This window comes from Falco naumanni, chromosome 6 (assembly GCF_017639655.2).
Source record: "Falco naumanni isolate bFalNau1 chromosome 6, bFalNau1.pat, whole genome shotgun sequence".
NCBI lineage: Eukaryota > Metazoa > Chordata > Aves > Falconiformes > Falconidae > Falco > Falco naumanni.
The window spans coordinates 49406519-49421772 of record NC_054059.1 but is presented as its reverse complement, the minus strand read 5'-3'; the positions used below and the strand labels follow the sequence as shown (position 1 = coordinate 49421772).

Below are 15254 nucleotides of genomic sequence, written 5' to 3'. Positions count from 1 at the left end.
TCACTGATTTGCTGTAATGTAATTAATACTTCAAGTAGGAAAGACCTATCTATTACAGATGCTCCCGTGGCTCTGAATCAATCTCCAGGTATACGCATATTAGAATGTTTACAGAATTGCAGTGGGCTTCAAAACCAGGGCCTTATGACCCCGTACAGAATGAACTGAAAGAGTAACATAGTGTGATTTTGATTAGTTCTGAGCCATATCCTATTATTCTGTCCACTAGAAACTCTAAGGCAAAGGCAACCATCAAATTCACTGTTTGTCACTCAGTAATGAAAGTAATATGCGGAATGATCATTTTATAAATTACTATTGAATATCATTGGATCCTTCAGGCTGGAGGGAAGCTGAGGAGATCTCAGTCGAGCCCTCCTGTAGTGAGGCACAAAAAACCCAGATGCAGTATTCTAGGACCAGGTAGAGCAGTTAATTGCTTCCCTCAAAAACTGAACACTGAAAATATCCCTCATGATATCCTCTGACCTTTCTCTCCTACTATCAAAGCAGATTAAAAAAAAATATTTACAAAGGAACATAAAGCAGAATTTATATTGCAATATGATGCTACAGCAGTTGCTATTTACTGTATTTCTGTGGCTGGTCTTTTCATGACACCCTAAGAGTTGTGTGTATATGTATATTTTGTAATACGTACATTTACCATCACATTGCTTCCTGCTGTGGATTCTGTGAAAGGAGGTGGAGTTGGAGGTACAACAGAAATTTTACTAGGAAGAGACAATAAACAGTGCAACAATTAATATATTATGCTAATAGATGGATAAATACACCATGTTCATGCACAGTATCTAAAGATCTGAGTTGAGACCCTGTGTCTTTAAGAGTTGCAGCACAGGCTTATTGCCTCTTTGTAAGAATTAGGACTACCTTTCTATCTTCTCAATCTTGGGCTGCTCTAGGCAGAATTAATAATTTAAAACAATCAGGAAGACCTAATTTAGGACAGGTTTCCAAGACTTTTATATGGTTGGCAGTATTACAGTCTGTGTCCCAAGTGTTAAAACACAATTCCTGTGTAACACACCCCTGTTTTCAGAAAACAGTCATCTTTATTTACAATACTAAAAGGATCCTTCCTTGCCTGGGCCCAAAACTGTTACAGCCCTTTTACAGCATTCCAGCCATTTCATCTGTTGTAAATAGCCCCTCTCTGTAAAATAAAAATAGGACTTATCTGACCAATTCTGTTATCACAGCACAATCATGGACCCTAAGGCTGCTAGTGAACTTCCTTTTTGCATTCTCTTTTACTTTTACCGCATCTAGGTAAAAGGAAGTCCTTATGCAGCCCTGGTTAGGATCATATCTAGCTGACCATAAGTTTCTGTCTTATGCAGCTATGTCTCATCAGATAATTATCGTAAAATTGAGGCCATCTCTTTGTATCTTATTTTTGCTTTTTTTTTTTTTTATGGAAGAGGGTTTCTTTTATACAATATAGTTTAAGTAGACTGTTGTTTCATTAGGTACCACTGGTAATAACTTAATTACAGTCATGCTTAGGCATCAAGTCAAAATATATTTATTCCATGTAAACTGGACCTTTTCCTCGTTTGAAGTTTGGGAAGTGGACGTGTCTTACTGAATATAGAGCTTCTTGTATACTGTTTATTCTAAAGCTATCAAATCAGCAATATCTCCCATTGAGCAAATAATGGTGCTTTTGCTAATATACCTAGTCGATAATTTTCACCTCTGAGCATTTAAAAGTAATGTGTAAATTTGAAAGATAATGGTGTAAACAGCTATGAAAAACAAAAGCACATATAACAAAAATGTCTCTTCATTTTAAGTAAATAAGACAATATTACTCTAAACATAGTATTCTTTTTTGTACTTGAGACCCCTTCTATGGATAGCTGACAAAGTGCCGATTTTTCTATGCTTTTATCATTTGCACTCCAAAGGTATTGAAATTTGGTTTTCATAACAAAAAAATACAAACTTCTGGCTGGTTTATAACATACAATATATCACCTATACAAATTCTCAGTGTCCTAGGACCATTTGTCCTTTTTTGAGTCTTACCTCAGCTTCTGGTAAGATTTCAAGAGCTTTGCACCAACTGTTTCATGTCTGCCTGCGAAGGAGAACAAAAAAACCCCAAACCACCCAAAGGTTATTTAGCAACAACAGCAGTTACTAACACCTGTACAACACTTTTCAAAATCAGTGTCTTTCAGAAAGTGGCCTGTATTGACAAAAGCTCACACACATGCAAGTCAGGAGTGAAATCAACCCCCACCCGATGTAGCAGGATACATGCCAAGCAACACACAAGTTTCTCTCATATCACAAACTGTATCATGACCACCTTCACTTCTTGCAGGTGACATGTTCAGACCAGCTTTTCACAAATGCTGAGGACAATCAGGCACGGATGCTAACAGGCCCATTCCTGCAGGCTAAGTGCTCTCAGCTTCCCAAGATCCAGGAGGCAGATAGTGCACAGCCCCACTGCACTAAAGCACACTTCAACCATAAAACTCAAACACTATGGAAAGCTTGAAAATGCATACAAGAGTAGGCACATGGTCATCTCTTGCATCTTACGAAAAATTCTTTTCACTTTTCCTACTAGAGATCTGAGCAATCGTGAAAACACATGACCAACTCACAAACGTGAGCAAACCCCTTTGCTAAGGCCATCCCTGTGGGTAAATAGCAACCATGTCACATTCCTCAGGTGAGCAGCCACATGATGTTAAGAACACCAAGGAGCAAGTGCTCCACCAGGCACGAACAATGAAGAATCATAAAAATGTAGTTTGCTCCTGAGCGATCGCAAACAGAAAGAAGGGCTAAATGCATGTAACAAATGGCCAACTGAAAATATCTGGAGTGACCTTAATCACTGATCATTCCTAATACAGAAAGCATCACGTGATCCACACTTTGCTGAAGATGTCATTAATATAACATATCACTTATGTAAAAGTAGTAGACCATGGTGATGGTAGAAACAATAATCAACTTATTGATGCTACAAATTTCAATCAGAACTCCAGGCTTAATGCTCTGTTATTAGCAAGTAATATTTGGTATCTTTATTGCAGCATTAAATAATTTTGTTTAAAATTTATTAGTCAGTAAAGGAAACCCATCAGTTTTATGAAATATGATTTTTATTCTTCAGGTAGAAGCTACACAAAATTAATAAAAAGCATACTGATGTAACATGGAGGTTTTTTACTCTGCAACATGAGAAAATTTCACTGTAACGTGTTTTATTTCCTGTTATTTTCCAGTGAATACTTCACTAGTGTTATATTTTCATACCAAGAGAGGGCACTGTCTCTCCAGGCTCGAAGAACCTAACTGGGACAGCTGCTGTGTTTCAAAGTCTGCCATTTTTTCACCCCTTTAATTATACCAGTTGGTCTAACCAAAGGAACTAAACAAAACATATTTCTCCCTGCAGGCTTATCTTCTGTATATCCTTAGATCTTTGTGACGTCAACAGTATTACTATTAGAGTAACTAAGCAAAATGCTTCAAGCACCTACAAAGCATTGATAATGCAAGGTGAGAACTCATTTATTTCACTGGAAAGAAGGACAGTCAGCACCTTGCTATATCAGATTCAGTGTCTGAGAACAACATAGCAACTTCAATAACAGAGAGACTGGTAAAATGACTGGCTTTAGACTTGCTGGAAAGAATATGAGGGCAAATTCTTAACAATGGTTATTGGATACAACTATGCTTTAAAAGATCTGTCAACTAATACTTTAAAATTAGAAACTGTGTTAACTAGAATGGAATTCAGTGAAATCTTCCAAATTTAAAATGAATTGTTTTAGCAGGAATTATAGTTCTTAATATGCTACCTGCTGTCTTTCATGAATACCTACTACCCAAAATTTGCCTGACTACATTCTTCCATTTATAAAATTACTTCCATTAAAGTTTCCTAAGAGATCTTAAAAAGGCCCAGCATCTTCCTTTTTACCAGCTAGAAGCAACACAGATACTGGAAGTGAAACCGTAACATTTAGCTACAGTCAGGCACAAAGTGAAACAGTTGCCTATCCAAACTGGCACTTCCAGGGAAAGAGGAAGGAAATCCTCTCCACCCCAGCAGTCACTGTAGTGAAAACGAAGACAGCCCCTTGGCTGGTGAAACACATTCCCCGTAGAGCAATCCATCCACATCCTCTGTAATTTCTTTTAGGTCTTTGTCTTTTTAATTGCACTGAAAAGACTGAACACAAAGCAATGGCACAGATGGCTGAGTAAAGAAACATTAAGCATTTAGCTCTCTCGTTGATTTATAGCTATATTTTTTTTTCTTTTTTCCATTGTCATTTCTTTAAGCTTTAGAACTCTCTCAGTGAAAACAACCGAAGTTTTGACAAACAATACATGCAAGACCATTTCCTTCCTGCACATATATTTGAAGCGTTTCTATATTTATTTCATGTCATTGTGTTTTTTAGAAGTCTTACACACTCATTAATTCAAACGGATATGGCCAGCAATTTTCTTATTCTTATTACTAATACAAAATAAATTATACTTCCAAATGCATTCTGCTAGTTTGTGTTGATGTTTTATTTAGTGCACACAAGATGCACTGCATGATAATTTCTAAAAAATCTCTCGCAAAGTGGAAGAAACATTCAATACACCAGCAGACTACATTCTGTGCTTCACTTAGATGAGGACTACACATTACACAGAAATTTACGTTCTGTTCCAGGGATTTACCTTCACCTGGGTATTTCTTTGCTCGTTCCTCAAAGAACCATTCACCAGCCTTTACTTTCACATCTCTGAAAAACAAGCAAAAGACATTTGAATCAACATTTTCCAAAGCGCACTTCTTCAAATGCTTGATAACTTTTTAACAATCCAACAACCTTTCTTAATCCTACAATAAAAATAAGATTTCATGACTGCCGACTCTATTGACTGATTTTCCTGTGGGTCTGCAAAGGACTCCCTCCCCTCCATATTTTTTCTTCCTTTTTGCTACGTAGGACTGCCCGTAGAGAACAACACATACTGCTCTAGGCACTGCTCTGAAGCCACCGCCAGGGTCCACTCCAGTCTACACAACCAGCCTGCCATACAGCCCAGGCATGTGTGCGGACCGCTTCCAGCTGCAGCCTAGTCCGAGGAGCAGGGAAAGTTAACGATAAAGGACACGCTCCCAGGCACAACTTGGGATGGCTGCCAGGGACCACTGAGCTCCACAACCCTGATGGTGTGATGGCTTCATGGCCCATCTGTCTCCATTTCGTGGAGACTAACATCAATGCACAGACACCAGGATCACAGCATCAGAAAAGTAATGATTAACAAGTATAAAATTATATCAGCCTAGATAGCTCTGTCAAGAGCAGATCTTCAGCAGATTTGACTCTTGCATTTTGTCTCCAACTGACTTAGATGAAGGCTGCAATCTGAACTCGTCCATTATTAAAGAGACCGAAAGAATTTTAACTGAGGTGGGGGATTCTCTGGTGTCTTCAGGTTCCAAGTTCTTACCCAAATGTCCTACTCATTTTTAGGGCATATATCTCTGTTCCTTGTGGATTTTCAGATGCTTTATAGGATGAAGTCCCACTGCAAAAATTTCCTTAGTACAGGCACTACTCAATTTTCTTCTATACACAGTAGTTAATTTTCCTTCTATGAAATTCATCTCTTTATTACCATTTCCTCTGCCAGAATTGCTTGAAACTGGCAACAACATACAGACAGCAAATTTGTGTAGGGCTTACCTCCTTAAGAAAGCAAAAGTCTCTAAACATGAGAGCTATGGTGATATCTGCCAAAGGACAGGCAACAAAATCCCTGGGTCTGCCATTTCACACTTAACCTTACTCTATGTTAAAATAGACAAACTATAGGTAGGATCCTGCTTTTTATTTCTGTGGCTTGATTTTAAGGCATTTTAGGCATTTAAAATAATACCCTTGTAAGTAGCAAAGCAGAATATTAAAAAAAAAAATCACTACCTGTTTAGATTGCACTATTTATTTTCCTGCCTAAACATAGATCCTTGTGCACAACTGAACACAGATGAGTTGAAAATGAGGTTAAAATAACTTTGAGACAGGATACTTACTTTGGATGGAGATCTATTAACTAGTAAATGTCTGAAAACCCTGGCTGCACTAGATCTTCAAGGGGTCTGCATTGGTAGTGCCTCAGTTTCATCTCCAGCCCTCCCTTTCTGTTCTTTCCATTACCCATAGTTATCTTCCCAGAGTTTAATCTCCAGTTCTGCACACTCATGTGATAATGAGACCACTCACAAGACGAAAACAGTTCTGGCAATAGCCTTCTTTGGGTGTTTGGGTTTGGGGTTTTTTTTTTGGCTAAAGACTGTATTAAGCTATGATCGAAAGTGTGACAAGGAAGCTGATAAAGAGCCATCCTAATCAGGTAAAACAGACCAAACTCCCTCAAAGCAAATGTATTTCTAGACTCCTAGAAGACAGGATTCCTTAAAAAAAACCAAACCACACACTAGACCAACTGCATTCACATAAGAGTTGCCTCTTCCAGGTGAGAGATACAAACTTTGTCATTCCACAAGGCTTTTAAAATTTCTTATTTTGTAAACAGTGAACATTCACTTATCTCTGCATGCTCTTCCACTGAGGCATTTAAGCATGTTCATTACAAACATGACCCTAGTGTCTAGGAGAGAATCTCAGTTGTGCTGCTGCAGATAATGTTTTGTTCAGGAAAAAATACTCTAGTAGTAACCAAGACTCAAAATTAGATTTGATCAGGACTTGAAAATCAGCTCTTACATTTCTGTCATCCTATTTTCCCCTCTCCAGGGTAAATAGAAGGCACTGAGTAGCATTTACCACACTGCTGTACTACCTATACTTCTTGAGATTTGCAGCCTTGATGTAAAGCTCACTGAAGGTAATGGAAGAAGTCTGACCAATTTTAGTGGAGTTTGTATCACAACTAAACAAGATCAAATGCATTGCCTCTTTGCTATAAAGAGAATTTCAATGACAGCCAAAGAATTCCTCTATCTTAGCAAGACAAAAAATGTAGTTCCCTCAAGGAAAAGTAAAAACATCTTTTAATTCATTTAAATAGTGCTTTCCTGGTTTTACCATTAAATGTCTGGACAAGCTTATGAAATAATTAAGGTTGTGCAGCACTATACAAGGCAGCTTAACAACTAGTCACTCTCTATAGGGGATTTCCACTGGAGCCACCAAATAACTGGAAACCAATTTAAAGGAAGAGGAAGCAGACGGAGGTCTCTAGAGGAGGATATGGAAAGTTAACTTTATAACCTTTCCTTTTAGTGTGTAAAGTATGAAGCACAGATAGTGAAATACATGCACCAAAATCTAGAAACTGCTTTACATCAAATAGGGATGGAGCTAATCTGCCTATTTAATGTAATTGCAAATGAAATTGAGGATTCAGGGAACATCTTTGTAGTGATAGCTTACAGTCTCCTCCAAACTATAAAAAATTACCAAACTAGTAGTAGAAATTCATTTCACTTAAGACCAATACCTTGCGTTACATTTCCCAGGCATTATTTAAATCTCATTTTGGCATCTCGAGAGGGAGTGAAGTGGTGCATTAGTCTTGTGTTGGCATAAAGCAAAATTTCATTCAAATTTTCAGGCTATGTACAGGGATATATATCATCCAGCACAGCTGCTGATTCATTTCCAAAACTATCTTTCTTTCCTAAATAATGCTATTTTTCATCAAAGGTGGAAATACAGCTAAACCATTTGGTTTAGAAAGATTCTGATGAATAGAATGGACTATGATGGAGTATTAGGATATTAAAATTGTACCAATAAAGTAAAAGTAAGATTGTTTCCGGTTTCCTGGAAAACAAAACTGAGGTGACATACTAAAAGAAAAAACAACTAATACAAAGCAAATAAATTTGGATTTCTGACCACATTTAAACAATTCCTGATAATGTTATTAATGCTTTGTGCTTTTGAAATTTATACAAAGCATGACTTCAAATTATTCGTCAATCCAGGTTCCTCACTCCTGTAGTATGAGGCAAAAAAATCACAATTAGGAAATTGTCAAGAAATCAGCTATACCACACTACCTTCAGCAACTTCTTATGATGCTCCGGTGCAGCACTGAGTCAGGGGAAGGAGTTCTCTCTGCAGTTCACAAACTAATGACTGTTCCTATGCTCTACCATTGTCATTTTTGTCACACTAACTTTTGCTAAATATAAGAAGAGAAATCCTGACTACATGAAGTGTAACACAAAATTGCCATCAATTTCATTGCTACCAAGACTCCATCCAACATCCAAACCAAAAAAAATTTCTTACCCGTGAGCATAACAAACAGTGCATTTCCAAAGGCAGGGATTCAGGCAGACACGGCATTCAGAGCACACTCGATGGCTGCACCCATTGCATACTGCACCTCTGTTTATCAACAACCCAAGCGATTTCTGACAGCGAGCACAAGACCTCTCCTGGTATTCATGGCGTACATTTCCTGCACCTCTCCATTGAAGCTGCTGCACCTGCAGTTTCAGTTTCCTGAAAACCCAGGTAAAGTAAAATAAATAAATAAATAAATTTAAATAGACCAAGACCCCCAAGTAATTCACAAGCTAATGCCCTGGTTGTGCAATATCATTAGCAATGGGAGATATGCCCTCAATTTTACCTCAATTGAGCACTGTCTGAACGTGTCTACACACAGCATTTTTGCACTGTAACTGTATATGCAACCACATCCACACATAAAGAGTAAAACCAGGGTTCTGTTCGTGTCAATTATGCACACTCAGGGCACAGCACTGAAATTGTATATGCAAGTGATTATATACTCACACACAAAACCCGAGACTAAATGCTGCTTCCTTTCATTTGATAATGTATTTTATCATATTTATCCAAAAATCAAATCTTTTATCAAGTAAAAATAATCACAACAAATGCATCATCTGAAAGTTAAATAAAAAAGATATCAGAACAAAATATCAAAACCTCTCCCTTTCGTTACCTTTTCTTCCACTACATGTACAAATAATCAATATCTATGGTTTCAGTTGTTAGCAACGTCAACAGTTGAAAGGGATTTTCTAACCAATTCAGACTTTCTTTATAACCCTTCATTTTTCATTATCATTCAATATGTCCAGTAATACTTATGCAAATATTTGCTGTAAATACAACTTCTAGATTTAAGAGAATAAAAATACCTAACTTAACAACACAAATACCCTGTTTCACATGGGGATGCAATGTGACAAAGCAAGGTATAAGCTGCAAGGAAATCCTTGCCCTAGCCCTGACATAAGGCAAATAAAATGCCCTTCGCAACTGAAATACTTCCATAATTTGAGTAAGTACATAAAATCCTTTTCCTAACAATGACATCTGCTGACACTGGTAACAAGCTCCAAGACAGTGTGGTGCACTTGCTACCTGTTGTATGTGAGAAGGGACAGTGATGGATTCGGCACAATGAGCATGTATCTAATGATTCTTAAATCCAGTCTTGGCAAAATATGTTACATAAGCCAACCAAAGATCTGAACATGTTCTGTGTTACCAGGACTACATAGGAACACGATGAGAACGTCATAAAGCCTTCATAGAAAAAATATAAGCAGCAGCTAAACTTTCTACAAGGGCTAGAAGTAAAATTCCTCAAGTATTCATTCAACAGTACTTGCTCATCTTCACTGTAGAGTAGTCAATAGTATGGTAAATCCAAGAGGCTCTGGATAACCTTTAGTTTTCCCAAAGAATAAAAAGGCATTAGCTAACAAGAATTAAAATAAATGAACACATTTTGAAGGGCAGCAAAGAGGAAGAAAAGGACTTCTGAGAAAAAAGGAACCAAAATACAGGAATAGGGAAATGGCAGATACCTTATTCTTTCCTCTTCCATTTTTCTCACCATCTGGTCACGGTACAGGACTTCCAGAACAGCCTCTCGTTCTAATTCCTTAAGGAAGTTTAGATTATATTCACAAGCCATTTTTCCCAGGCTTCACTTGTTTTGTAGACTGCTGTCCTATGGTTCTACTACATCCAGAAGTTACACTTTGTAGAGTATAATATGGTCTGAGTGTTTACTGACTGCCCTTACTTGATTGGTGATACAGTCACTGTGTCATACCCTTGAAGAGAAAAATAACCATGTCTATCTTCACACAAGTCATCATTGAAGTATCTCTGCTACCCAGAGAATATGAGCACTTTGCAAGGTCACAGCAGTCTTGTCTTTTTCACATGAAAGAACTTCTTATTCTTTTTTTTTGCTGAAAGTGGTTCCAAAAGAGATGAGAGCTTGCAGCAAGGTCCAGGATAGGGCTTTAAGTGTCACCAGATGGAGGGACAACTCATAAAGAGATAGTGTAAAGGAGTGGAGGGAATGTTGGTGTTTTTTTTTTTAATTTGGTCTTGTAGATTTGTTATTTCCAGGCCTAGGGAAACAAAGAATATATATTATTCTCTCCCCTCCTCACCTCTTCAAGACATTTCAAATAGTATGTGAAGACCACATTTTGCTATATTCAGACCTTTCATGCACTAATTCAGATACAGCAGAGGTTTTAAGACAGTCCCATTCTTCAGACAGTCTCACCATACTGTCCATCAACACTCAGCCATGTACCTTCACATTTTTTTGTACAGTTAGCATAAAACAACCAATAAAAAAGCTTAAGCTTGTTTTGAACGCTGGCCTACAGGCCTCATGACTGGAAAAGTCATGCTGGTTGAGACAGAAATGTCCCTTTCTAATCCTATCTTACTGAAAAGACAAAACATTGCAAGCCTAAGAGGAAAGAGGGAAAGACACCCTCTAAGAGTCACTTCTATCAACTACCCAGGCCTGGCAAGTCTAGATAAACAGTTTAATACCCAATAATGCTCTTCATTAACACACACAAACACTAAAGAGTTAAGACATTTATTATTTCCAGCTCAGTGCACCAGTAATTTTGGTCTCAAACTGGTGACATTAATGTACAAATATACAAGAAGTATTTAAACAGAGTCACAACTGTATTTTGGATACATTCTGTGACCTTTACTTTTGTAAAACTCCCACTAAAACAGAAAATAATGTAAATATACTTTGCAACAAATTAGAGAAAAAAATGATTATTCAATCTAATTCAGCTTACTCATTATATTCAGTTTTAATACTGCTGTCTAGTGTGTACTACGTAAGAGTTCCACTTATGGCACACAAAATATTAAAGATAAGTATATGAAAATTGGTTAAGTGTTTCAAACTTAATCTGAGCTAAATACATACAGTCAGGCTGTAGGCAGAATGTCTAGACAGTAGGACAGAAGGGTAATGCTTTCCAAAGCAGTTACTGACACTTCACTGATGGACCTCAGCTGAGAATGTGACCAACTATGTGCATTGCTGGACCATTATTTTAAAATACTGTGAGTTTTAAGGTTTACAAAAAAACCCCACCAACAAAACACAAAAACCAAGCAACAAGCCAACAACAATAATACTTCAGCTATACAGTGACGATGTATTTTTTTTTGGTGCAGGGAATTATTTTACATATAACTTGTCCCAATTACTGTACTTATTTTCCCACAAAAAAAGCAGGAGGTAATAATTTGTATTTATAAACAGTATGCATTCCATTCTTTTGTATATTTCCATTAAACCCTTCCACAGACATCAAAAGGACAAAGCGTTTCACAGAAGTAGTGCTAACAAAGAAAAAAAAAAAAAAAAAAAAAAAGAGATTGGTTTCCTGTGGAAACAAGAGAGACAGAGATAGGCATAATCATATTTTATTTCCTTACCAGCTGCAATTTCACAGGAAATTACTCAGTTGAAACCTAAAAAGCCTGAGCAATTTTTTAACACAATATATGTCATTTTCAAAGGCCCCTGTATCCTTCACCTGCTTTCATCTTTCACCTTAAGAATACCTCCCAGGATTGATAAGCGTGTTCAGAGCCTTCAACTCCATTTAAGTTAATACAGTCTAACAGAGCAGTCAGTACAAACTCTGACACCTCTGCATTATACAGGATACCAAAACACCCATTACAGCATAAATTACATTTTCTGTAAACTCCCAGGACTTCCAAAGGCTAGCATATCTTCAATGTCATCAGGAAATCCTCCTGAAGCATCAGTAAAAGTTAGCAAATTCATGATAGTCACTATTAGGTGGATCCAATAAAACCGCTCTAGTGATCTTAAAGAAAACATATGAATGACTTACAGAGCTATTAAGAAACAAGTAAATCAGTTACTAAGTGCAACACCTGCAGCTAAGCAAACACAGAAATAGTTACTATGTGATACCTCCTTCAAATTATTTAAAAAAAGAGACTACCTCCCTTACTCAGAAGGGCACAAAGTTTTCCATATTTCAAGCCTGTTTTGGGAAACAGGTTTCAGATGACATCTTAGTGTATGAAAAATATTGAGAAGACAAAGAATCTTATTTAGAGATGCATATATATTATTTTTTTTAATACATGCTTTCAGCTATTCAAGCTTGCACAAATTTAAATGGTGTGAGGGAAGGAACAGGTTGGAGCCTCCCGTTGTTTCCACTTTGTGTGGCTCACAGCTATTCCCCCCTGGGAGACACGGGTTCTGCCCTAGCCCATGCAGGACTCTTCAGAAGAGCACTCACCCTCAACCTATCTGTGATACTGCAAACACCATCATCAAAACCAGTTGATCTATCGCTACACTTCATATCCTATTCACAGTGATAAATCATAAGCACTGAATCTAATGCCAGCAGTAGATTGCCAGCAGGGACTAGGATCATCTTCTGGCACCAAACAACAGAAAAAACTTACTGCAGAGCAAAAGTTCCGGAGGCCCTATGTCCTACAGTGTCTGCACTATGCAGAGAGGAAAAAAGCCACCGTGGTGCTCTCACTGCTGGGCAAGATCATCACACGCTGCATAGAATAAAACTTAAAATATATCAATGTAGTCAACAGTTCTATCAATATTACATCTGGACATTTCTACAATTGGGGTTTTTTTAATCTTCATTTAAGCTCTGACAAATGCTGTGTTCTGTCAATTTTTCTTGCACATTCAAAGATAACTCAAAATCTAGCTTAATGATGAGGTAGCTTTAAGAATGAATAAATAAAATATTGTATCCCCCAAAATGGGAGATAATCCTTGTGCCCCACAACAGGCTTGAGCTCATAATCATTTCACAGAGATGTTCAAACTGGACTGAAAAGCCCTTTACCATTGTAAAGAGCTTTTCTAACACCAAAGTTGTCTGCATTACATTAGTTTTTTAGCAGTAATAAAGAAGTGGTGTTTTCAGTAATGACCCTTCTTGACAGGAAAAAACAATCTTAAAAATCTTCACAGATGCTCTCCTTTCATGTTTACCCACTGAATCCAGCTAGCTAGCTTTTTTACACCATCAGCTAACCTCAAAGCCAAGCATCTTCTATGTAAAACCAAAAGCAACTGCAACCTCTTTAGTAAATACCATGACATTTTCCCCTTTTCAGCACAAAGCTCACATAAAGTATTTTGTTCAAGCATAATTTTAAATTACGTATTTAAAATAATCCAGTATCAGGCACCTTGCAAATGGATCAGTAGCTTTTTGAAAACAACCTGTGAGGTCTCAAAGCCATCGTAAAGGAGATGGGACAACCAATGTGGTCACACCGTAGGAGAGGGAGACATAGATGCCCACAGTCCAAACTCACTGTGCTTTTTTCTATCAGGCTAAAATAGTATGTAGTTATGTAACCAAAGAAAAATCAAAAGGCCTACACCTAAGGCAAGATCAAGTTTGCAAAGGTAGCTTCTTTTTTAAGTTTTTAAACTTAGAAATGCCTGACTTAGCAAGCTTTGTCTTGAAGCACCTCTGCATGTAATGTATTATTGATCTCCTTTCAGATCTTTAAGCATCACCAAAATAATGACAATTAAATAAGTATAAATAAACTGATCTTCTAAAGTCACAGCCTTCATTGGCTTGAGATAATTGGATTACTTCATCCATTAACCCAGAAGATGGACGTAATACATCAGTAGCTAGGACACAGAATAAGAAGGTTCAGAGTAAAAATTATCACAAAAGCTGCCACAATTTGTATCTATTTTCTATTCTATAGAATAGAAATAAATTCACATAAACTTATTCTTAGTTAAGAAAGTTACAAGTGGTATTTTATACTACCTGGCTGCAACAGTTTAATTTTCATATCCTTGCATACCCACATGCAAATTAGTTTAAGTTCTTTGATAATGTTTTAACAAAGTTGTCTTGTGATTTCAGTAACATCCCATCCCAGCACTTAAATTAAAAAAAACCCCAACAATAAAAAAAACAACAAAAAACATAAACACTTACGTTCCAGTTTTGGTCTTTCCCTGAAATCTTTGCAGTTTAAAAAACACTATTCCAGTAAGTAAAAATGCATCCCCCCCATGCAATGTCCTATAGAATAGATTAAAATGATGTCCTTACCTTTTCACCAGCCATCAAACAAAGATGTGTGGAAGTAAACTGCTTTTAAGAGATCAGTAGCACTCTTACTATTTAGTTATCTTTCCTTAAAAAAAACCCTGGTGGTTGTTCTCCACCCTCTTTCCTTCCTTTGGGCACCAAAATTAGACTGACGTATGTACAGAGGAGCATCCCCAAAACAGCTAAAAGCAAATACACTCAACAAAGCTCTAGTGTCACAACAGCTTTTGCCAAGTCTCTGGCTTTGTTACCAGCAACAGCAACTAACAATCAAAGAGAAGTTCTTCATTTTTCTAACATTAAAAAGAGGCTAGGCACAAGAGACTATAAAAGCTGACTGATATAATCAAAATATGCTCCGTCTTCAAGCCGCACACAGGAAGAGCAGTGGCTTTGAGTTCTATATAATTTCTTTTTCAGAAATTATAGATGTGAAATACTACTAACCTCAAAGTCCCCAGGACTCACACAGAAAACTGCTTGTATCGCAAACAGTTCTCTCCTGGACACAAAATAGTTTTCTATTCAGGTCTGAATGAGAAAGCAATTTGTACAGATAACAGTTCAAAAGAATTTATTTGTTTTGCGTCAGTGAAAAGAAGAAAATGATTTTACCTCCAACTGGAAATCTGATCTCAGATAGCAATTAAAAGTTAAAATGTTACTTGGGTTGGATATCCTAAGTCAGTCTATTATAGAACCAACTGTGAGTAATGAAGTTCAAAATTACATCCAAATTATTTCCAAGTTCGAAAAAGAAGAGAGGCTGTTC

General features: G+C 37.1%; 1 protein-coding gene across 1 annotated transcript in view; it reads right to left on the bottom strand.

Annotated features, from left to right (window-relative positions):
* Positions 1-14835, bottom strand: part of SYTL3 (synaptotagmin like 3) — a 33478-nt gene extending 18643 nt beyond the window's left edge. Inside the window, exons 1-6 of the mRNA XM_040598311.1 lie at positions 14483-14835; positions 9893-10450; positions 8334-8549; positions 4738-4802; positions 2056-2107; positions 662-734 (exon numbers count right to left, since the gene is read on the bottom strand). Coding sequence (XP_040454245.1) covers positions 662-734; positions 2056-2107; positions 4738-4802; positions 8334-8549; positions 9893-10002 — 516 coding nt within the window. The 5' untranslated portion in view covers positions 10003-10450; positions 14483-14835. The remainder of the gene's footprint in view (positions 1-661; positions 735-2055; positions 2108-4737; positions 4803-8333; positions 8550-9892; positions 10451-14482) is intronic.
* Between the last annotated feature and the right edge of the window lie 419 nt (positions 14836-15254).